The 25,528-nt window shown below is 44.5% G+C and overlaps 1 protein-coding gene across 1 annotated transcript in view; it reads right to left on the reverse strand.

The window, feature by feature from the left end:
- Positions 1–618: 618 nt before the first annotated feature.
- grin2da (glutamate receptor, ionotropic, N-methyl D-aspartate 2D, a) overlaps positions 619–25,528 on the reverse strand; it is a 116,932-nt gene continuing 92,022 nt past the window's right edge. Inside the window, 7 exon segments of the mRNA XM_076112746.1 lie at positions 619–3,774; positions 8,258–8,428; positions 9,335–9,396; positions 18,770–18,887; positions 19,803–19,872; positions 23,409–23,569; positions 24,044–24,160. Of these exon segments, the coding sequence (XP_075968861.1) occupies positions 619–3,774; positions 8,258–8,428; positions 9,335–9,396; positions 18,770–18,887; positions 19,803–19,872; positions 23,409–23,569; positions 24,044–24,160 (3,855 nt within the window).

A 25,528-nucleotide genomic window follows, 5' to 3' on the forward strand; every position in this document is an offset into this window, starting at 1 on the left:
AAGGTATTCATCATACACAACAAAGGTGCTTCGGGAGGGTGTCACAGTTCTGCGGGGGTGTAAACAGTTTGTTCAGGAAAAAAGGACAGTAGGGGTAAGCCATTTTTTTTAAGGGAAAAATATAAGAACACTGTTTTGTGTTAAAGGCTTCCGAGAGCAGCAGGCATACAGTACTACAAAGTTCCTGAGCCCTCAGTAAGCATTAAGAATACAAACTACTGCTCTGCTTCAACATCCAAAGCCCTTTACTTTTATAGCAAAGGAGTCATCTTCAGCTGTACCACCTTAACTGTCCGATTTGCTTTTAGTGTATTGGTAAATAACCCAGTTCAGGATGCAAGTTGTTGCTGTGGTTGTAGTCATTCACATACTGAGAGGGATGAAAGGAAATAACAGTAAGCACACCATTGCTTATGTTTCCCTTTGACCTACCCCATAGGGTTTGTTTGGCTTTCTGGTTTGTTTGTTTGTGCAGAACTTTAGGAAAGGGCTCAGTGCGTATACTCTACTAACTTGGCCGCGCAGTCATGTTTCCTGCTGGGCAGATTCAGATCAAGATCATCTGCTTCGACTCAGCCTGGCAGGGCTCTCTTATGACTTTTGATACCTTGTTGAACTTCAGACCTCACTCTCCACGCTGGAGAAATGGGCTGAGCCCCTTCTTGAGCAAAGGCTCTTGGCTTTGAGGGGTAAGTGAGGAGACTGAGGAAACCTCTGGGGTTGGGGTACAGAGCGCAACCTCTGGTACTGTAGTTTAGCACTTGCCGAAGCCATGGAGGAGGGCTGGGGTGCCCCCGGAGTGGATGAGACAACAGAGGGGGAGGATACAGAAGAGGAGGAGGTAGGTGGAGGAACGTGGATAGGGTGAGATGAAGATGGAGGAGCTGGAAGGGCAGGGAGTGGTGGTGGCAAGTTTGATATGAGACTCGGGGGTGGGGATGATTGCCGTCCTCGATCTCTATCTGTTCTTTGCGTTCGCTGCAGTATACTGAGGTTCGACTGGCTGCCAGATTTGGGTGGATTCTGTGAGCGCTCAGGTTTGGAGGAGGATGAGGAGTCATGTTTTGGCTTCAAGGGACCACCAAAACTCCGGTGATACAGCTCTTCCTGGCTGCGCGAGGTCATGCGGGCCCACTTTGAGGAATGGGAGTGCGGATGGTGTCGGGGGGAATGACAGGAGGAACAAGCTGCGCGCCCTCTTCCCTTGTCCTTTGATTTGCGTTTACTCTTCTTCTCATCCTGTATGTGGAGTTTGTCGACTGACCAGTATCGTCGAGGAGGTGGTGGCGTGAGCGGAGTAGGGGCCCAGCGTGGTCCTGATCCCCACACTCTATCTCCTCCATCTCCTCCACCTCCAATTGACCCCCATCCACTTTCTGCTGTCCCCCACCTGTCTCCTCGCTCCAAGAACAGGTCATCTCTACTGTTGACGCTGCCGGTTTTATCCCTGGAGGGGTAGGTGCTGAAAAACCAACCACCCCCGCCGATCCCTCCTACTGCCCTGCCTTCATGATCCTCCCAGTACCTCTCAAACTTCCCGAATTCTCCTGAAGAACCATCATCATCAGAATATATCCCGACTACCTTATCACGTTCCCGCTCCTCATCTGACATTGTCCTTCCTCCTCCACGCCTCTTTCCACGGTCCGCTTTCCTCCTCTCTAGCTCAGAATCTTCTTCCTCACCTTCTGCTCCGGACTCCCACTCGTGGAAAGATAACCCCTCCTTGGAGGGCATCTCAGCTCTTCCATCCCGTCCTAGCAGTGGCCTCCTCTCTACTTCCATACCTACAGCATCCCGGTCTGAACTTTTACTCTTCCTCCTTTTAGAAGAGACAGGCAACAAGGGCAGAAAGGCAGATGGAATGGTGTCGGAGGATACATTGACCCCTCCCCAGAATTTGACAGATGTCGAAGGCTTACTGCTTGAGCTAGGAAAGTTCTTGCTGTTCCTTCTCCTGCTTTGTCTTTCTTTTCCTCTGATTTCTGCCCCATCATCCCTGTCTTTCTCTTCTCTTCCCTTCCTCTCCTCTTCGCCTGGGACGTTCCATCCATAGCTTCGGATTGAACTTTCACTCTTTTTCCGAAAAGACTCTCGCCTCAGGCCTGGGTATGATGGGTAATCTGGTGTCCCTGATTTGAGTTCCTCTCTTTTTTCAGCATCTCCTCCCTCCTGCTCTGACCTCTTCTGGTCTCTTTTCTTCATCTTATCCTCTTTCTTCCTCTTCTTTGCTTTGCGCCGTTTTCGCTCCCTTTCTCTTTCCCTCTCCTCCCTCTTCTTCTTCTTCCTGCCCTTCTTCCTCCTCTTCCTCTCACGTTCCCTCTCTTTGTGATGTCTCTTTTCCTCTCTACCTACTACTTCTCCCTCTCCTCTGCTTGTTGTTCCTCCCCGCCCTCGCTCTCTGTCTCCCCACGATGCCCACCACTCCTGTAATTGTACCAGCTGGCTGCCTGTTCTCTCTCTGCCATAATCCCTCTGAGGGCGTGGCTTCCGGGGCGGAATTGGTGGAGGTGGTGGGCTGCACGGCAGCGAGCGCGATGACATGCGACGGGAACGGATCTTCCTCCGTGTTCCCAGGAGAAGGCTGGACTCCTCTGTAAGCAAATCTGAATCATTGTCAACATCAACCCTAAAATCCCGGTCGCCTGCTCGATACCGGAAACTCAATGAAGAGTTGTAGGAGCTGTCACTGGAGCAAGAAGACGGGGAATTCGACCGAGACTGTGAGACAGAGGATGAAGAAGAAGATGATGACGATGAAGAGGAAGAGGAAGAGGACGAGGCACTGGAGCAGGAGGAGTAGAAACGGCATGGAGAGGAGGGAGTGGTAGGAGTGTGGGTAGGGGACGAGAGTGGGACAGGCAGAGGTGGTGGAGGACGTCGCCCTCTCCTTCCACCTCCATCGCTTGCACCATACCTCCCACCTCCTCTTCTACCCAGAGGGAGTATATTCTCATACAGGGGACCTGCTGAGCTTTTTCTCCTTGCCTGAGCTAGGCTTCCTCGTCGCCAGAAAGGAGGCCTTCGTGGGGAAGATGGGAGCGTTGGAGGTGGCTTTGGGATTAAGTGCCCTGGGCCTTGTTGGGGGCCTTGTTGGGGGCCTTTAGGAGGCAGCCGCTGCATCCCTGAGGCTTTGGGGCCTCTAGGATTAGCTTTGGGAGTCTGCTGGGGGCCTGTTGCCTGTTGTTCAGCATTAGCTCCTAGCCCCTCTGGATCTATAGGACCATAGTAGCGCTTATATTCATCTAGCCCTGTGTCACCTCCCCCTGCTCCGCCTGCAACTCCACCTTGCAGGCTCCAGTGCTGTCCAAGATTCAGCTGATACTGCGGGGCCTGAAGTTCAGTAATCCCTCCTGCTATTCCCCCAACACCCACTCCACCACCACTTCCTCCACTCATGACCTTCTCTGGCTTTGATCTGTTCCAGCGATCGACCACAGCAAGTCTGCGGTCATGGCGAGGCAAGAAGCTGGAGCAGGGCATGGGGCCTTCGAGCAAGGGGCTGTTTGAGGGTCCTAGAGCCATTGCTGAGTGTCCTGTAGTTTGTGGCGACCCGGGTAGCATGGTGGTATAGGTCGGCCCCTGCTGCTGTTGTTGGTGGTGCTTTTGATGCTGTTGCTGCTGAACCATGGCAATGGCGGTCGTGTTATTTATTGTGGCTGTAACAAGGTGTTGTTGGGCTGCAGTGGACATGGCGGTCATGGCGTGGTATTGGGGCAAAGAGCTACTTCCTGGTGCTGTCTCATCCTCAAACTGGCAGCAACTGTACATCCCCTAGGTGGAGAGATACAAGAGAGATTGTAATTAGACCAGCAGGCTGCTAAGTATGATAAGGAGGAACTGAGTGTGTATATGTGAGACAGAGAGACACAGACAGAGAGAGCCGACATCTCTTAATTTTGAAAGGGAAAGCAGTTTTTATCTGATACTTACACAAACCGTATGAAAGCTATCTCCAGGAAACTGCTAGTGTCATTGTTCCAGCCTTTACCGGTTTTGTCAAAAATATTAAGATCTTCAGATGCACTTGAACACCTCACAGAGGATCCTGTGACACGTAGCATTTAAGAGGGGCTTTACATTTGTCTGGCTTAAACATATGTATTATTATTTATTCTCTATCCACCTCACTTTCTTTAATCTTTATTCAGCGCACTGCATTACCACCGCCTGTGTAAATTTGTTGGTTAAACACCTTTCGCAAAAACAGTCTCCACTTTGGAAAGAGGAAAATATCTTTATTCTGTCTTTCAGTATGCTGGGAAATCGCTCGAGGTAGTTTCTGTCTGCCTCTTTCTCTGTGTCACTATATCTCCTACACAGGCAGACAACATGGAGTGCTGACCATTAAATATTAATGAGAGTTTTGGAGAAACTGTGGACCGAGTTTACCAAGATGTCAATTGTCACACTAATAAAGCTTTCAGTAAACAAAATATCACATAGCTGGTACAGTAAAAAGGAGTTATGTGAAGGAGCATACATCTTCTGGAGAGGAGTCAAAACAATAGGGTAGAGCAAAAGCAACCAAACCTATTTTGTCATTGTGCAAATAAAACAACTGATGCTGAGTTTTAAGAGAATCACCTTGCCTCTCAGCTGCCAGCTGGCTTACTGAACCGGAACCCAACGAGCTACATTTCTTCTTGGGCTGTATTTTCCCAGTGCAAAAAATTATAATTAGAGTATATATATATATTATATATTCTGTAATATATATATTTAGTATTATCAAGGAAAATTTCTACATTTGCTTAAGAAATACAGTACTTGAAACATGTATATTCAACCAGTTCTCACTCCCAACAGATGACGCTTGGTCAGTTACTTAACAAACAACTTTTTTCTCAGCTTAACCAAGTACTCTTGCCTCAACCTAAAAAGCTAAGTAATCCTACATAGAAAGTTCATTTTGAAAAGACACTATATCCGTAACGAGCGGAAACTGACTTGCCATTCTGACAAGTACAAAGCTGAGGCTAGAGGGCTACTTACAGCACCATGGTTTTAAGCGTAAGGTTGACAGGTTGGGAGTGAGAATGTGTTTGTTTGTTTACTCTTTGAGTAAGATTTCAATAGCCCAAAATGCCTTGAATGGTAATTTTTTTAATGAAATAAACAATTCAATATAATCCCAAACCTTATATTGCAGAAGGAATTATTGTTGTTCTGATGTTCTGATTGATCTTCTCACTCCATGCAGTATTGTTACATTTGTTGAAATGAAAATCGAATTTCTACGGGTCCTGGTGTTGTTTTTTTAAGCCGCTTGAAATCTTTCTCACTTGCTTTTAATGAACTCCTCCGAACGTGCATGGTGAGAACCATCCGCCTTTTTTTCCATCTCAGCAGCAACATCCCACAATGTTTGACATGAATAAAACATGAAATGAAAGAGCCAGAGTGTAAATTAGTCACTGCTCATGATATCTTTTTAAATTTTAAAACCCCAAGCAGAATCAATCAACTATACAATCATGTCAGATGAGCGATGCTACCTCGACTGTGCCTGAGTGCTCTTTCTCCCCTACGTTTGTATATTTACAGCTCGCTGTTAGCAGTCCTGTTGAGAGCCATTTTCATTCACAAAGACTCTATTACTTTTTGTACCTGAAGATGATTTATAATATCCCTAGATATCGGTCACATCTTAATGACAAAATGTGTGGGGCCTCGTGTAAATCTCTGTTCCCCGCCGGGACAGAGATCTGATGGAGAGACTGTAATAATGGCCCTTCCGGACACATGCATCAGCAGTCCCAGTGGCAGCAGTGCTATCTCAGTTTCCAGAGCATGGGGCGCAGCACACTGTGAAATTGAAACTTGGGTGAGTCACTGATTGGGTTAAAGCAAGCCACAGAGGCCAGCTGCAGAAGCTCTAATGCAAGCACAGCACAGAGCTTGGGAGATACAAGCTAACTGGTCTTGGGATTGGCCTTTGCATTGAATTGATGGTTTTATTCTTCGAATGAGGAATGCTACAGATAGAGTAGAGTTTGCTCATGCGAGAACATTTGCTGGTATGCTCTGAATGTATGGAGAGGTGAAATTACACTCCAAAGGGTCTGCAGGGAAGACCGTTGGAAAATATCTGAGACTGCATGGATTTTCAACCACATGGTCAACATACATTATCAATAAAACAGTGGAGAGTGCTCAGTAAATAGCAGATCGGCCTTCTATCAGTATACAGACCCTCGAGGACACAAAGACCCATGCCTGGGACTAACAGGGGTTTGAGCACACTGATATAGATGTCTGTATAACACACACACATAACATAAATAAACACTATTGGATCTGGATACAACTGTGATGTCACACTGTTTCTAAATTACTCAAAACTAGTCTAGTTTCCTGTTTTTGTGACTTGGCTGCTCTCACACCAACATATTTGATTAGGATTAATAATAAACTGTGGAGAATAGAAACTCTTTTATTTGATTTAGCTACTTGCCGCAGATATTGATAGTTTTCGAAATCACTCACTACTGACTATATATTGCAATATATAGTGAGTTTGCTGTTTTGTAGTGCTGTCTGAATGCATAGTGAGAATTACTATACCCTACAAAATGGGCTCAAAGTATCTCCCAATGCATCATGAAAAGTAGTATACAACTAATGGTCACTAACCAGGCACTATACACAATCATGCATTGTGCTGAAGGTTCCACTCACACTAGTGCCAAACATTGTCTTAGTTGTTAAACTCTGATCTGTGCTGGACTCGGGTCAAACCCATCGCTACAGCAGGATTTCTGTCTTGATTGATGGTGGTTTTGATGTATTATTAGCATGGAAGAAGGGACAGTGTGATTCCTGTTATTTATTTTTGTGAGCAATGAATATTTTACATTTCCTTTAACTAACTTGCAATCATGTGGTCAATTTTAAATTCCATTTTGAATCCACATTGTGCCAGATTATGTGCACAGTCAAGATAATGTATAAGTTATCATCACTTAAACTCTCGTTTCCCTTTCGCCTCTTTGTGTTATTGCTCTTCTAAATTCATTCCTAGTCTGTGCCTTGTTCTTTCTTTTCCCATAAATTTATTGACGTTGGCTGATAAACTGAGGCATTATGTTCGTGGGTTGTCTGTTTGGTCCATTTTTGTTAACGTGATATATCAGGATCAGCTGGAGAGAATTTCTTCAAATTTAGCACAAAAGTCCACCTGAACTCACGACAGAACCGATAAAAAATGCTTCCTCTTTGGCGGCTCTTTTGTCTTCTTATCTCAAAGTTTCCCTCCCTTACCTTTGCACTTCTCCTCATTGTCCTTCCCCAATCACAGCATCATCTATTTCCCATTCCTGTATTACCTCAAGCTCTTACCTTGTTCCCTTCTTTCCCGCAATTTCACCCTCTACCATACCTTCACCACAACCCCTGAAAGTCTTTCTCAGGACATATACTAAATATTTCCAAGTCCCCGGCATGAACTTACGAACCTCTACTGGCCTTCAAGGAAAGCATCACTCTCTCCTGGACCTTTTGGCGTGACTCCAAGGATAAACACCATCGATGCTCCTCTTTTTGGCTCAACCTCCTTGTGCCTTGCTTAGTGCCAGAAACAAGTACCAGTATGGAGATGCACCGACTCTTTTGCAATCCATATCTTGATTTTATCTGGAAACTGTTCATTAACCTTGCTTGATCTATTCTCTCTATTTTCCTGAATGAAGTGGACTTCATGGCTATAGTCAATCTATTCCATTCAGGGATCTGTAGTTATTCACTGATTCGTTCTACCCTCTCAGGTTGAGGGTGTGCACGTCTCAGACGTATTAAATCATTTCAATCTAGTTGACATGAATTATTATTGGATATTCTGTTAAAATGTACCTCAGGTGTTCCTTCATTTGTCTTGAATATAGATACACCCAACACAAAGGAGCTGCACACGACTTAAGGAGGTTGTGTGATATGCATTTAAAACAACGTTTAGACAAAAGCATCCATTTCTGCCATTGGTTTGGAAATCTAAATTCTACCAACGAGAATAGTCTTGGAAGTCTTGTTAAAACGGCCAGTAAGATTCCAGTGAGGCTTCGGGCTATGCCTCACTGGCACTTTTATTAACAGGCAGGTCCTTTAAAGGGCACATATGATATTGGACTGCCAGGACCATCAACTTCTGAAGCTTTTTCCCTAAAGAAGTTGTTTCAGGTGTTTGTTAATTGTTAGCCAATACACTTGGATGTGAGGTGTTGCAATGGGTGTATGGACTGTCTGTGCTGCCTTATCTCACCCTGCTGAGAGCCAGGAGGAAGTCCATCCCACCAGATCGCTTCACACAGTGGCGTAATTTCCAGTACACCAGATGCTCCCAGGCAAATACCAGGAGGCTGAGGCCCATGGCCACCAGCAGCATGTAAAAGACCCCGGCCATGTTGTCTATGTCCAGCTTGCTGCTCATCACCTTGAAGTGACGACAGAAAGGAAGGAGAGGAATGGGAAACATTATAGGAGGTGAAAGCAGAGAGCAGGGATGAGTACAAAGAAGAGGCAGAATAGGTAAAAGGAAAGCATATAAGAAGGGAGGGGCAGAGATAAGACAGGAAAGTATATGTATCAACAAGGGTCAATTTGTCTCCCAGGCAGCAGATACAAAGTTAATTACAACCAGCAGTACAGCAGAGAACCCTTTGCTCTCGGTGCACACATCTGTGATATTTTATGGCCTCTGTGCTCAGAACACTGATGCAAAGACCAAAACATGCAAGTTGCCAAATAATATCTTGTTTACATCAAACAAACCCCCAAAAAATAAGTTTTCGGACTATTTAATTAATGCAGTTTCAACATCCATAGCTCTCATCTGCAGCCAGACTGCATTCACTTTTGAATGAATAAGTATTATTGATTTGTTTAACACCAAATAACCGCACATACATCCAAAACTGAGACGGTCGGATCTCCTCTGATTGACCTGCAGTGCAGTGTTGTTTGGTGTGTGATTATGATCCAAACCAACGACAGGAAACAACCATCTTATAGGTACTTGTGTTTGGAAGCAAACCAAAATGAAACGAAGGCAAGCAACCAGCTGATAGACGTTGCTCTGGCTCAGTAGGACCCCGGTAGTTGTTCCTCTGCCGGCTCAAATCTATTAGAACTTTTTTTTTAAAAAGGCATTGTGACTGTTGCAATTTAGCATCACTGCAGGTATGAATATTTTTGAAGCAAAATATTCGCAGTTGGGTCCCTAGTGGGTTAATGCATTTACTGATTGGCTGACTATGGAGAAGGTTGGACTACATTTAGTTTATTCTGAAAACAGTGTAGATTCTGATGGAGAAAAGGAGAGAAAGGGAAGATGCCATACCTCGATCTTATCATTGTGGCAGATACCCGACAGCCAGAGACGCTCCAACATATCAATCTCATCTGCAAGAGAAAAGATGGAGGCAGAAAAAGGAGGTCAGAATTAGGAGAAGCTGAAAGAAAAGAAAACAACAAGATGAGAAATAGGGAAGAGGAAAGCTGGTTTAAGTCCCATTGAAAAGAGAGAGCAAGATGATGGGACGAAACAGTGAAGAAGATGAATTAGGGAAAGAAAAGACTTCGGAGGAGAAGGAGTTAAAACAGTACAGCACTAGAAAAGAAGATTAAAGAGAGACAGTTTTAAAGGGGATTACTGCCCCTTTGTTATGAGAGCAAGGTGTTTGATCCCCCGAGGGAGAAGGAAGAAGCAAAGGAAGGAGAGGGCAAAAAAAAGAGGGACAGATGATGAAATGCAGCATGAGAGGAGAGAAATGAGGAGAGAGTCGAACCTTATTTGTACGATGATAAAAATAGAGGAAAATGAGACTGATGGTTGTGAGCAAACCAAGTAAAGATAACTTAAAGATGAGATAACATGGCGACTGATATACAGAGTAAAATGCAGGGTATCACTATAAATTATAAGCAATTAATAGAGTGCACATAAAGGTGCACCTGCCTTAATATGTCACAGATGTTTACAAATTACAAGCACAGAAATATAAATTAGACCACCTGGGGAGAGGCTAAAGAAGTGGCCAAGAATTAGAGGCCATTTGCAGAGAAAGTCGTGAGATTGAAAAGAGAAATTACAGACAGCGACTGGAAGTGAGAGAAGCCCTTTGAAGCAGGTTGTGAGATGGCCTGGCATCTGAGGCGAGCTCGCTGAGGGCAGAGCGTCGCGACAGCGCACGGGAGATGAAAGAGGGGGAACGCACACAAGCATTACACTTCCTGCTCGAACTGTCAGAATCACACACGCATGTGTGATACACACTCTGAGCTGCAGCGTAATGGGACTCTCAGTGCCGGCCATCAATGCTTTAATCAAAAGGAATGAATGCAGCGGGAAGAAAAAGAAGAATCAAATGTGCAGAGAGACTCATGTAGACGGACGTGCACCGACCCCGGTCGCAGAGGACTTTTTATACTAGCACACGCACACACACACACACACACACACACACACACTGTCGTGCACACGCTCTGAATATGCCCAAGGAAGTTCCTATTCCCAATGCTCACAGTTACACTGTTAATCAACCTCTGGGTTAATTAACGCTGTCCGTAAAGCCCCCCCACACAGATTAGACCACCGCGACTCTCGGCCAAATTGACAGAAACGTCAAATCCGCTCAAACAAAACATAAATCTCACTCTAACATGAATCACTGTTTGCCACATTTCACCCCCCCCCCCCCCAAACTGACAGTAAGGTGTGGGAATTCAAACGTTCCTCGACAGCTGAATTAAACCCGGCTCAACCCGATCGACCTGGCCTCCTCTCAACCCGCTCCCCGAGCTGAGGCTGATACACATGTTCATTCTGTGTGCGGCTCACTCCCATAATCTAATCCATCTCTCTCCCTGTCCGTCCAGCTCTACCCCCCCCTCTTTATCTCCCTGTAAATACGTTAATCATGGCGGTCTGCGGCGCATAAAGCTGCTCTTTAGGAGGAATCTTGCCCACAACGAGCTGACAGAGGGGCTGTATCCTCTCTCGCCTTCTTCAAGGAGGGGTCGTCTGCACAAATGTGAAAAGCAGACCTGCTGACCAGGGGGAGGCAGCCACAACTTCAATTTAAATGAATGTTTTATTCTGTTCATTTTCGACAACGTAGCAGGATTTAGGAACAATTTCATTTCAATCAGTTCTATACAAATCTCAATCAATCTCAATGCTACCCAGAGTCCAGAAGAACCTCAACTGGCTCCTTCCAGAGCTGAAGAGCAGCTTATGAACTCTGCTTGAGCTTCTTACCCCGTCCCCTGTCCCCGTGCATTGGTGTTGTCACAGAGCAAAGCGTCATTATGGGCAGATTTTGAGACAATGGGCCCCCGGGTCCCCGGGCACAGTCATGCAAGAAGACCCACCACCTCTCCTATTGGAGCGAGACACAAGCTTGGAGCCTCTTTTTGTTGTTTTTTGCATTTCTTTGCAGTTTTTATGTGTCTCTTTTTAGTTATTTTGTGTATTTCTGTGATCATTTTGTGTCTCTTTGTTTTTTTTGTGTCTCTTTGTGGTCAATTTGTGTCTGTGTTTTTAAAGTGTGTCTTGGTGGCATCTTTGTCTCTTTGTATTACATTTCTTTCTCCTTTTTTGCTTATTTTATGTCTCACTGCAGTCATTTTTTATCTCTTTCATTGTGCCAAATACAAACCCCCTAAAAGCCTCAATAGAAAAATGTTGGTTATTTTGTGTATGGGCCTGACTAGACAACGATAGAAACATACTTTTAATCTAATGTCCAGAACGCTTGGCCAGAAGCACCCTCACGTATGAGGTCAGAGCCTGATGTTAAAAGAATGACATCTGCGAAAAAGGAAACAATCACAGAAATGGTGCCTCACTTGCAAGTGTCATCTCCTTTTCAGTTGTATAATATCAATTCCAAATATTTTGTATCAAGCAAAAACACAATATAAGTAATGATTGGATGCATGCTTTGTTTTCTGTATGATAGGAGCGAGCTTGTTACATAAATTGCTCTGGTCTTGTCCTGTCATATTTCAAAGTTGTTCAATTTCTGTCATATTTAGATTTGATAACTTTTCTGAGCCGCAGCAGTATTCAGCACTGTAAACAAAGCAAAAGTGAACTTTGCAGGGAGAGGAGAGAAAAGACAGCAAGTCATTTAAAGTTGTTGTGACAGAAGTAAATTATACGCGCTGCAGTCGTTCCTAACGGCGTGTCATTGCACGCTTTGTTTGTCTCTAAAATAAATTGCTTTGTGAAAGTAGCTTTGGTCAGCCGACCTGTAGAAGCACAGATATTGATGATTGGGCAACCAGCCTGAGAGACAGTGCAGGCCTACAGGGTGGGCTGGGGGGGGAGAAGTACAACTAATCTCTAAGGAGATGGATCTATAGTAATAATAAACTTGTGAAGGGTACTTCTGCAAGGCACTTGGAGCTATCAACAAGCCAGTGCCAGAACATTTTGTCCAACTGCCAGAACAATCTCAACTTTTACAACCATCTAATTCATCTTTTATTATCCCTTCTCTTCTCCCAACAACGTATACACCAGGAGGGGACGGGAGTCAAACAGGGTGAAATCAGTTTTACTCAGATACAAATGAGGCGTCAGTGGCATCGTTAATGTTTTAAAGGTCTTTGTTGCGTCTGTATTTAAAACAGATTCTATGCCAGAGTATATTAGAAAGTAAAGCAGCACCCTGTGTCAGGCTTGAATGGGTAATTCCGTTTCTAGTGCCTGTTTTTGGATTAGTTTATTTGTTTGTAGATTTTGATCCCACATGATCTGTGGATTTTGTTTCACTGTGGAACTAAACGAAACATAAAAAGAAAATTGCAGGTTCAGAGCAATATCTGCAAACTCTATTCCCAGTCTATGCAATTAGAATCAACACCTTGGCCTCTGAAGACTCAAAGCCATCTGAACACGAAAGAATGAGAAGAAGAAATGACATCAATGTCCCGAGGGTGTGCTCTGCTGCTACGGTATGTTCCATCCTGAGTGCCAAAAGCTGTTCACGTTCACATTTTCTTTCATCATTCTTTTGTTTGCGAGGTGTTTTTTTTATTGGCCTTGCTCAGTCAGCATGAATCAATGTGAATGACACAAAGGAAAAGTGGAGCGGAGGCGAACTTTGGATGCGCGCTGCTGTGGGATTTCAGTCCAGGTGCAAAGTCAGCAGTTGTAACATATCCCTGCAGCTCGGTCCTGTGCAGTGTCACGTTGAAGGTAGTTTATTTTGAAAGTCTGTTGGAGACACAAAGACTCATCTTTAAAAGGTTTACTTTATTAAAAGAACGGCCGTGCTTCTGCTCGAGCCTCTTCTCTATGATTTAGCTGATAAGCAGTAGGTAGTGCTCCAAGAAGGTTCAACCATTCCCAGAGCGTCTAATACCGGCAGGCCCCTCTGTGACTGATACTGACACACACCCTTTAGCTGCTGTATGCAGCAGTACGAGATGCTCAGAGCAACCGCTTTGGAAGTCAGGTGACTTAAAGTAAAGAGCGACAAAGTCAGCGTAGGGAGGGCAGGGTGGATGGATGGGTCAATCCAGACTTTCCCCCAGGAGACCGCTGTAGTTTGTTTGGAAAATGACTCAGTCATTTATCACATGAAATACTTAACTTACCTCACAAACGTGACCGAGGCGGAGTAACTAAAATGAGGTAACAACTGAGCCCGGACTTTTACTCAGGAGGCAGCTGTTCGTGTCAAAGGTAAACGTAAGTTACGTAAGTAAGTTACATAAAGACTGTAACTGAAGTTACGTATCATACTTTCTCTAACCCAAAGCCTGATCTTTTACTAAACCTAACCAAGTACTTTTGTTGTCTACGGGGTCCTGTATGGGGTCCTGACCAAGCATCAGTCTGTGACAATTATGAGAAGTGGTTGGGTCAACAGGCAGTAGCTACTATATCAGCTATTACTGTTAAATGTGTTTCCAAAAGATGTCTTAGCAAATCACAAATGAAAGCCTGCTAAAATCATTGTTCCCTGTACTGTAATGCATCACATGGTAAATTCCATCAGTACAAGAACAAAGGCAATTCCTACTCACCACTGCTCTGAACTCATCTTTTTTCCCCTCACTAATAAATTCCGCTTCTAGTCTGCTCCTCTTTCTATCTGTGGAGTTGGATCAAACACCGGTCCTTCACCCAGGAGACCGCTTTTCGTGCCCAGTGTGTTAATTTATTGGTCATGTACCTGTCGGACTTTAGTAACGCCACTTCTGTATTATTCAAACTCAAAGCACAATATTTTCCTCAACCTATCTGAGCAGTTTTGTTGCCTAAACCTAACTAAGCTGTTTCCTGTGAAGACGGAAGTTTCTTTTGAAAAGACCGCATGCGTGTAACGGGTGTTGCTCAACTTTCATAGGAAAACGCATGAAATGAGTTTTCAAATGAGAATTAACCTTTTTGTAAGACATCATACAAACCGTTGCACTATGACACCCTCCCTGCCGATGCCTCAAACAAATCAATTAAACTCATGTTCCGTGATCGTTTGCAGAGAGTGAGCCTCTCGGCGAGTACCGACCATGTTTTACTGCGAATCTGTATCCAGATGATGTGAAGCTGTATGATGCGTGACATCTCCTCTTCTAACTCCCCAGTAGCTTAACACTGATATAGTCAGGGCCACAACTCTGCCTCCAGTTTCTGTGTGTGTGTGTGTGTGTGTTGTGGAGTCAACAGGCTCGCTGATTGCCGCCAAGCTGATTCACCTGTTCCAATCTGCACACCTGCAACTCTTCTACTCATCAACAAACCTCGGCTCTTCACTCGCTCTCCGCCAGATCGATTTTGCGACCGCAGTGGTAGTTTGTCGTTCTCTGTTTGGTGCAATCAGAGTTTCGTGCTGTTTGATTTACCAGAACTTTCCCCGTTTCCTTGTGTCTCCAGGTGTATTACCCTCCGACTCCCCTGTGTACTCCTCCTCAACTTCTTTTACTTCATTTACTCTACGCTCTGTGTCTGCTCATGAGTCCACCGATCACTGTCTGCAACGGACACAAACCTTGATAAAGTCAAAGCAATCGTATAATAGAATGAGAACAGTATTTCTCTTCAGAGCAGCAGAACGGTGAGCATCAGAGCTGTACAGAATGAATACAGTTCAAATGCACATTATCCTGAATATGACAGACAGACAAACAGAGGAGGTTGAAATCAACAACAAATGAAAACAGTAAGTTTACTTACAAGAGTTTGGTAACTCTATCTACTCTATCAAATGTCTCATCTAATAATAAAGAAATAGCCGTCAATTTCACAGTTTCCAGTGTGAACATGTTCATGTTCCACGTGCAGTCAGCCTCTAGTGTCCGCTGCCCCCGGGAGCCGCTGTCACTGCCGGCACTGAGGCGTCCTCCATCTCCACTCTCGAGCTCGCTAATTGCTGTCGGGATAAATTGCTACCCGGAGGAGACAATTTGGTGACCGACCAATCATTTGCTTTCAAAAGAAGCTCGCACAAAGAGAGGTAATATGCAGAACAATTACAGGACCCGCTGAGGGCCATAGTGCATGTGCTGCGGATCGTGAATCTTCATGATGTCTTAGCGGCTGGTTAGAAAGGAAGGACTTCAAAAAGCCTCATGTTCAAAGGTTCCCTTCAGCTTTACACACAAGCACAGATTCCATACAGCGATCACTGTTATAGGGCTGAGTCAGGCCAGCTGCGCGGATAGGAACCCGTCAATTAGCTGATTTATTTCTTTAATTAATAAATAAGATATGAAATGAGTGTGTCATTGTGGTCATTGGTAATCTGAAGAGGAAAAGGAAAGTGCCCAGTAGTCTCTTCCTCTTCTTTTGTGTGACCGGATGCTGTTGGCTAGGTAGAGCATATAATTCATCCTCGTGGGAAGAGTCATTAATAGTTGCTTATCTTTTTATATTTTATATTGCTGCTTTACCTAACTTCCATGCAGTGGTTCAGTCACAATAGGGCGGGCCAGGAGGGGGATAGGAAGCGACTTAAGCCTCGGTTACACTTCCAACTGGACGGGTATTAGGACTGCTGAAGACACTACTGCAACGTGTTCTACACATCTGCACTAGAAATCAGAAATGAGGATAGGAGGGGACAATAAAAGAGAGAAGTAGTTACTCAAGTGATTCCAGTCAACGAGGAATGATTTGTATTTTGTTGCGATGAGATTTGTGGCCAAAGTAGACAGGATCTTTAAGATGCGACACGTGGTTTGTTCAAGCAAAAGTTGGAGTTGTGCGCTCAGTCAGGATTAGAAGAAGTGGAATTGTTATCATTGAGTGTGTATCTAAGCTCTGAGGCTCCGTCTTTACAGAGATTACCTGACTCGGAACAGAACGGAGTGGTGAGCAGCGTGCTGCTGTCTGTAGAAGCTGAGTCATTTCACAGGTGTTCTGTGAGTCACGAAGGCTGACGAGATTCAGAGAAAGGGAGGAGGAGGACAGTAAGTCGGTGTGTTTGACTTTCAAAGCTGAATGGCCAGAAGAAGTACATCATGAGTCCGTGTGTTAGAGGATGAGGCCACGAGAGACAGCGTCTCTCAGATGTTCATGCCGTCAGGAATACGGACATGTTGCTGCAGTATGGAGAGTGGTCAGGAGATGTGGGGGATGTGGGAAGGACGATTGCTGTGAGGATCAGTGCAAATAGGTAGAAGAGCGAGTAAAGAGCCTGCACTGTGAGAAAACAACACAAGATTAGAACTTGCAACTTGGAGTTCCATAAAGTAGTTCCAGAAGGTGGCAGCAATGCAACATTACGGATTACAGCTGCCGTAAAACCCCAAAGAAGAAGAAGAAGACGACTGTGGAAGAGTTGTTGTCCATGGCTGTGGAAGCTTTATCACTTCAGAATGTTTATTGCACAGACTTCTGCCTCCTTAGCATTCTTCATTTCAACATCTTCTTCTTCTCACCTCGAGTGATAGACTGCAGCACTAAATCCCTTCATTGATGCAGAATTACTACCAGTAACGCTGCACCTCATACCTTAGCTAAAGAAATACCACAATTGAACAATCAAACAATAAAACCTTTGAATTGTAGAGCAACATTTAAAGATCAAGAGAGAGAGAGAGAGAGAGAGAGAGAGAGAGAGAGAGAGATTAAAACAAGTCAGACGACGGTGTGAAAGCTGAGGTGTGCCGGTGAAACAGAAGACCTCGGAGGAGATCTTATAAATATCTCACAGCTTTAGGAACAGAAGAGGAAAAGGTCGGGGCAGAAACGTGCCATCTGTCTAATCGAGGGTGACGTGTACAAAAACAAAATTCTGAAATATATTCAGAGAGAGTCAGGCTGTGTATATGTGTGTGTGTGTATAATCACAGAGGATGTGTGATGTGTGAGTGTTTGAACACAGAGAGAGTGTGTGTGTGTGTGTGTGTGTCATCTGACAGCTTTAACAGAGATCACACATCTCTTCCTCTTCCTTTCTGCTCTTCCTCCCTTTGACCTTCCTGTATTGATCTCTCTCATCACTCTTCAAACCTTCGTGTCTTTCATTTCTTCCCTGACCCTCAGCCCCCCCCCCCCCCCCCCCCACACACACACACATCCTTACCCCTCCACCCCTCATAACTTCTTTCCTCTTCCTCAGATCTCCCGCTCTGTCTCTCTTCCTCATCTCAAACTGTGTCTGTATCATCACTTACAATCAATCTCAAATAGCTTTATACCTGATCACATGACAATTATTCATAATTTGCATTCAGTTTTATTCACTGCAACAGAAGACCAGCATGTTCAAACACACTCGATGTAGAAAGGCAGTGTTACAGTACTAGAGATCGGTCTCAAGACCACTTTCTGAGGTCTTGGTCGTGGAATCGACCACATTTTCACTCGGTCTCGTCTCTAAGACAAAGAAGACTCAGAAGACTGGTATAGACCACAACTGCAAGGATTTCATTGAATCCATTTTTCATTGTCTGATTTATTTGTGGACATCTTGTGGTTGTTCATAAAAAGCAATGGAGAATGCCCACACATAAAAATAACCTCTGCAATGCCTTTTTGATTATTTGAGACATTTCTCAGGGTACTCTTATACACACACACACACACACACACACACACACACACACACACACACACACACACACACACACACACACACACACACACACACACACACACATTCAGTATATATGGCAATACAAGAGGTGAATGAGGAAGAATCTATATTTGTTTTCTGTGTTGGTTTTTTTGGGATATGTATTTTTCAGATGGATTGAACTGTCTGTGGTTTGCATATTCCACACGGTATCGGCAGCGGGTCATTCAGGGGGACTCACACTGGTCGGCTCTTGGTCATGACTCGGTCTGAGCTTTTGTGGTCTTGGGTGGATTCCAGATCTTACTTCATGCAGACTATTGTACGAGGCAACGTGGAAATGTTGGGTGTGTTAAAGGTGCCCTCAACCTTCACGTTTGACAATATAATAAAATCACAATGATGACTGAAAGAGGGGCATTCATTAACTGCGGGATCACAAGATGTCCCAGCTGTTCTCTTGCTGATGAGGAGGCAGCAGGGAAGAACAATCCAGCATTGTCACACTGCAAACTGCTCTAAAAGTTATTTTGTTAACCACAACTAAAACGATTATTTCCAGTAGTGAAACCTTCCTCTTTCCTGAACCACATCGTTGTACTTGCTTTGACCTAATAACTGGACAATCTTCCCACGCAGCAGTTTCCTAAAAATATTTCAGATTTGCTGCTCTTTCAATTTCTTGCGACTCAAATGCTTCATCCCCCGTCCTCATCCTTCCCAGCGCCCTTCTGTCTTACCGTCTCCAACCAGCTGCAGCAGAGCCAGGTCCAGCGGCCGCTTCCAGCGGGAGTTCTTGTGCAGGGCGATGCCGTAGCCCGTAGTGGCAAACACCTTACCAGAGCCGATGGTCATCACCTTGTGAAGTAACACATGAACACATAAGCATCCAAGCGTACACATACAAACACGTGAATCCCGAGGAGTGCGAGATCCTGTATCCTTTGCGGGAGTCTGTTCAGCTCCTGTGACTTATAAAAGGTGCGTGAGATTAACAGCTGATGCAGCTGTGCAACATGTCTTATTTAATTGACGTTGAATGACGTCTCCGATGTCTCGTTTTGTTAAATGTCTGTTGCCTTAACTCCTTGTGTGTCTTCCTCGCCTCTTCCACTTGCACCTCCCGTGGGCGGGACTAAGATGCGAGAACAGGAACCGAGAAAGGCTCATAGGAAATACAAATTGGCTTAATTTCTGCTGCAATGTTATTTGCTTATTGTCGCATTAATGCAAAACAGTTGGCTGATTTCTAATATCGACGTCTCCGAAAAATCCCAGAGTTTGAGAGCAGGATATTGTTTTCAGTGGAGGGATTAATATAGATCCACATCGGTTGTAATAATTACTGCAGCAGTAGCTGTTGTGTGAGGCCGCTGGGAGCTCAGGCCTCCCACAGACCTTATTACAAACGATCACCAGGCAGTACTTTCATTCTCGCTGTGGGAGCCGCATCAAATGCAAACTTATAAATAAATCAACACGAGCATGGTCCAAAAATGACAATATTAACAAGCTACAGGCAGCGAGGGACACGTATAAATGCTTTGGTGTGTTTAATTTATTTAATGCAGATGTAGCTCTTCTTAAAGTGCCTTCTGGCATGCCTGTTGTGCTTCTGTTGCAGTTGTTCTTTCCTAAAGTCGAGGCCACACGCATGCTGAAGATCTTGTGGTTTTGTAGCACATTGTAGCTGCAGGGCACAGGGACATCAACAATAGCTGCCACCGCGTATGAGCGTGCAGAGCGGTGAAATGGCAGAGATCTGTATCTTACCTTGCAGCCCTCGTCCTTTCTGGCCATATAGTTCAGCACCGCGGCGTCATAAATGAAGGCATCCAGTTTCCTGCAGGGAACGAAGGAAGGAGGTAAATTACACCCGAGAGATGGAACTCACTGACCTGGAGCTAAATGACGACAGAGAAAGTGCAACTGGTGAAGAAAATGACAAGAGATGATGGATAAAGCTCTGCTGAGACAATGACACTAAAAAGAAGGCAGAGAGACTTTTTTTGCACAAACAGTCAACAATTGCTCGAGCTTTTCATCATAGTGGAGGCAGAGACGTCAATTCTCCTCCTGCAGCAGCCTCAATTACATGTGATGCAAGTAAGGCGAGATTCTCACTCTTCTCACTCTCATCGTCTTTCGAGAGCACTGCACTTAATGTTACATAACTTAATGTTGTCTGTTATACGCAATGAAAAGGAAATCAGTTGCATTATTCCAAGATGGTATGTGGAACAATCAAGTATGTGTTTATTGAAATAAATTTTGCTCCAAATGCGTAACATCAAAGCACACTTAAAAGTGATGCATCAGTCCCCAACCACCGGGACGTGGACCGGCACAAGGGCCGCAAAGTATTTGCGAACAGGACGCAAGGACACGGCAAAAATGTATGAATAAAAAAAAAACCTGATTATAAACATACAACATAAGAGGCTATAAGTGCAGTGTGGCTATAACCGCCACACATCACAAAGTGCACCGAGCCACTAGAGCGTTTATACAGGTGAATTTGGCCTGAAGACTGGGACAATTACAGAGACGAGGACGGACTGTAGCGCTTGCTGTGTGTCTCTGTTTGAGAGAGCCAGAGCGACAGAGAGAACGTGGAAGGTGGACTATTGCACATACCTTTAAAAAATACATATCATTTCTTCATGGCAGAAAAACACTGGCTGTGAGGTGCAGCGCCTTTCTAAAAAGCTCAGAGATTTGCAACCTGAAGCCCTCGGAGCGCCCGCACGAAAAAGTTGCTTTATGGACATTCAGCCAACGTTACTAATAACAATCACTGGAATGTTAAGAATGAAGCTTTGAGGTAACGAACCACACAACACTTTTCCAGCGTTCCCCCGCCCAAACGGCCGCTACGCAAGAATATCAGTATATTAAACCGGTCTGCGGTGCAAAAATAATTGGGCTTTAATGTTAACTTTTTTCTCATACAAATAACACAAATCCTTTGACCTCACTAGGACTCACTGTGTGTCAGCTGCACAAACATAAGCTCCACTTCTACTCGTGACTGAATAGTTTGTGACGTCACAACCTCACAGCAGCCACTGAATACTGTCTGTGTGCATTTCTCTGATTGAGCCTTTGAACATTCACAGTTTTATACAGCACCTCGATCTGCTTTATAAAAATAACAAAATAATACAAATCTATCTTTCTATATAATGGGGACCTTTAATATAAATAAATAATAAATAACGATTTCAACATATTCTGCTATTTTCTGACATTCTTTAGACGAAACCAATTAACTAACTAATTAAAAAATAAGAAACTACTCTCACATCCCTCACTGAAGAAAAGGCAGAAAACGCATTGATGAGGAAAATTGGATGCACAATACAAGAGAGCTGAAACACTTCATGTAATTATGGATTTAATGTAACAGCTCGGCTCAGACTGATGATGGATATCACAGCATCTGATGATGGATTTGTAACTTCACCTGCTCTTCGACTTCACATTGATTTATATTCACACTTCGGAAGCTGCACAGTACTACCCAAGTCTTCCAGGAAATGGAGGAGGAGGAGGAGGAGAGGATGACTGCACTGGAGGATGGGAGATAGTACAGAGGTGAAGGCAAGGAGAGATATGAGGGAGGTGGGTGACAAGAAAAGGGAGGGAGGGAGGGAGGGAGGAGGAAAGGAAGCGAAAAGCAGAAGCAAAAGGAGTAATCAAGGGAGTTGGAAAAAGGCAGAAAATGGGATAAGGGGGAGAAAGAGGGAGTCAGAAGAGGAGGAAGAAAGACGAGACAGAGATGGAGGGGTGATGTTATACAGGAATTGTCATGCCGCTTTGCTTTGACGGCATGCACTGTTCAAATGTTTCCTCCGAAAATAACGTTTCCTCCGTAAATAACGTTTCCTCCGTAAATAACGTTTCCTCCGTAAATAACGTTTCCTCCGTAAATAACGTTTCCTCCGTAAATAACGTTTCCTCCGTAAATAATGGAGCGAGGCAGAGAGAGGAGACAGATAAACGGTGAATCATGAGAGAGATGGTAAAAAGACTGAAGGGAGAGACAGACAGAGCTAGATGATGATGTAAGAGAGACAAGGCGTACGAGTATGGATGATGAAAAGGAATGCATCATGGGAGTTTTAATAACACGGTACGTCAAATCTGCTAAGGACTGCGGACGCTGCTTGTCTCAAAGTGTGTGTTTGCTTGTCTCATTAAACATTTGAACCCTCATCTGCATCTGGTAGCATCACTCCCCCGCCGCCTCCTCCCCCTCCCTCCCACCTCCAAACAAGATGAGCATGTGTATATTTTATGGCAAGTGTACTTTGCGGCCCCCCCCCCCCAGGCAGATAATAAACCTCCCTCTTGAAGACAAGAGCTGCCTGAACGGCAGGCAGTGCTGAGGCGGCGGGATTTCCCCCCTGCACTGCGGTTGCTGCGAGCAACGTTTGGGAGCCGTGATCCTGATGGGGTTGCACAGGTTACAACAGCCAGCTGGGGCTCCTGAGGCGAGGAAGAGCAACAAGCTAACAGGTTAAGAAAGACAAACGGGTCCTGTATTTGAAACGAGGCGGGGACGGCAGCCTCGTGTTAACAATACAAAAATATACTGTATCTATCTACAAAAGCAGAGGAGGATGGGTGGTTTCTGTTTAAAGTAAGAGGTGTTGCAACAGATGTGCAGCTTTGACTTGTGGATTACAGCAGGAATGAAGCAGGAAAAGAGTTCAACAGTAGAAGGTTATTATTGGTAACAAGACTCAGTGTCTCCTTGTAACTCCATTCTGCTGTTTGCCTTCCTGATTGGAAAGGACTGTATTTCTGTTTTCACCCCCAACTCATCAAATACGGCAGCGCGTCAAAGTCAAAGCGTAATAAAGTGAGCGTAGGGAGGAGGTCGGGATGGACGGTTGGTTCCAAAATCACAGAACTTTCCAACGCGTTCTCATCCCAACTCGTCAAACGCATCCTCTTACATCGGTTCGTATGATATCCTGCGAAAAGTTACTCCTCATTTGTTGTGCATTTTCCTCCGATAGCCAGCAAAATGTGTCAATTTCCGCTCGTTACATTCATTCAAACTTTGTTAAAATAAACTTCCTTCATCACAGAAAACTCAGTTAGGTTTCGGCAACACAACTACTTAGTTTGGTCTCTGAAAGGATGATAGTTTGGGGTAAAATAACCACGGAAGTGCCGTTGCGGAAGTACGCAAGTCACGTGACAAAAACATCAACATTGACTTCTCAATGTCTCCTGGTTAAAAGGTCGCTGTCTGTTGGACCCATCCACCTCCCCTCCCGTCCGCCCTGTGTGGGCTTTTGCATTCTTTCTACGTCCTCGTTCAAGATTACGAGGACGACATACGAAAACATTTCGTGGGATATTTACCCAGACTTGAGGTTTTCAATGGCCTCCTCCACACCCTTCTGGTTGTTCCGGATCATGTACTGGTGCATGTTGGGGTAGTTGGAGCGGATGTTCTCCTCTGTGCTGCCGTTCGGCACCGTTCCGAAACGCAGCGGCGGGTACTGCTCCGTCGGCTGCTGGAACTACGCACGAGAAGAAGACGAGAAAGAGTAAAGCCGTAGAAGGAAGTTAAAGAGAGGTAGATGGGAAGAGGTGGAGGAGGAGCAGGGTGAACTTCTGCAAAGAGTCGACGTCTTCACTTTGAACTCTGCCACACTTTCCTGAGCAGCTGAGGGGGGAGACTGATGAAAGAGATGATGTTTTAAAGTGTCAGAGCAGCAGGATTGTGTGGGTTCTGCTGAAACTGCACTGAGAAAGTGAAGAAGAGGGAGTATTTCACTTCTTTCTGTTAACTCAAGCTATTCTGAAGTTGCCCACCTGTTGTGGAGATAGACGAGAAACAAAACCACATTTGTAGGATGATCAAATTTTTCGTTCTCGCTCTCTCTCACCTGTTTGTTTACTTTTAGAAACTAACTTCAGGTTATGTAAACGTACAGTATTCACGTATCGTACGCACATCCATCCATTAACCCCATCCCTCCCAGACGGTATACCTTCTTATCCGACAGCCCTGACACCGTGTCGATGTATTCCTCCTGGATCATGAAGGCAGCCAGGTTGGCAGTGTAGGAGGCCAGGAAGATGACAGCGAAGAAGGCCCACACCAGCACCTGGAGGAGGAAGACCAAGGAGGGCTCAGTCTGACAGGTGTGGAAGTATTTTAAGATTTCAGTGACACTTTTTTTTCCCTTCTTGGCATTTCATTGCTGAACCCGCAGCTGGTGCGGTGTCTTGCCTGGAGGGTTGAGTAGTATTTATCAGCATGACTCTTGAGCCTCCGAGAAAAGAAAGTGTCCTTTTCTTACTTGAACTTAAAGTTATCATAATGATAAAGTGACAAGTTGGAAATCTCTTACTGGAGCCTGACATTATATCTTATTATGTCCGGCACAGTCATATACATGAATAATGAAAAACACAGTGAATTAACACAGACTTTATTTAAGTACACATTTGAGGAACTCTGTATGAGCATTTACCTTTTATGCAATTTGATACTTCCACTACATTTACCTAACAGCTGTAGTTACTTGGTATTTTGCTGCAAAAGCTTTGCAGATAATACACCTGCACCAAAGTAACGTTTCTAGAACAGGACATTTACCTACAATGGAGTATTTTCATGGTAGTATTGCCTCTTAAGTAACAGATTTAAGTACAATTCCCACTACTTGATAACACCAGTTGACCCAAATTACTGTAGCACATAAAAACGATCCTTTGAATGGTCATTTAAGGAGTTGGTGTGAAGACTTTGAGCTGTGCAGAAGTGTTGGCTTTTATTGCTGCAAGATGCTGCACTGTTGACATTCAGCCAGGATCAAGTGAGAGACGTGGATTAGTCTCCGCTCTAACTTTGCACTTGCAGTCGGTGATGGACGGGGCTGTTTGCTTCCACAGTGCTCTGTGTTTGTGCCAAAAGTTAATTTGCATAATTTTCTTAATGAACACAATGAACAATGCACAGTCTCCGCTCTGGCAACAGAGGCGTAATTTAAAAAGAAGTAATCTTAGTGGATGTGATTGCTGGAGGACGCTTCAGATGGAGGATTCGTCCTAACAGGGCGGTTGAAGGATGGACTCCTCACGAACAATGACTTCCTGGTGAGGTTCTTGGGCCCTCGGCTGATGTAGAACCTATTAGAACCTTTAATGTATGACATCAATTATACATGGTTGTCATTCATCGATAGAGAGCATGCTGGGATGGACAGTGATGACCCTGAACTGGCTTATGCAAGAGAAATTCACAATTAAATGAAAGCCATTTTGAGCACAAGCTTTCAATTAAAGATGACTTTTTATCTTTTGTGTTGCTTGTGATTAGTTGCGGCTGTGTGAAATGATAGTTGGAAGTGGTATAAAATAAAAACGCTGCAGCCCATCAAACCGACTCCTGCCACAAGGTGCGTAAAGCAAACCAGTTTAACTAAAGACTACAACATTTCCAGAGAAAAATAGCTGAGAACCTCTCCTCT

Source organism: Anarhichas minor, unplaced genomic scaffold, assembly GCF_050575085.1.
Source record: "Anarhichas minor isolate MPS153535 unplaced genomic scaffold, ASM5057508v1 ptg000051l, whole genome shotgun sequence".
Lineage (NCBI taxonomy): Eukaryota > Metazoa > Chordata > Actinopteri > Perciformes > Anarhichadidae > Anarhichas > Anarhichas minor.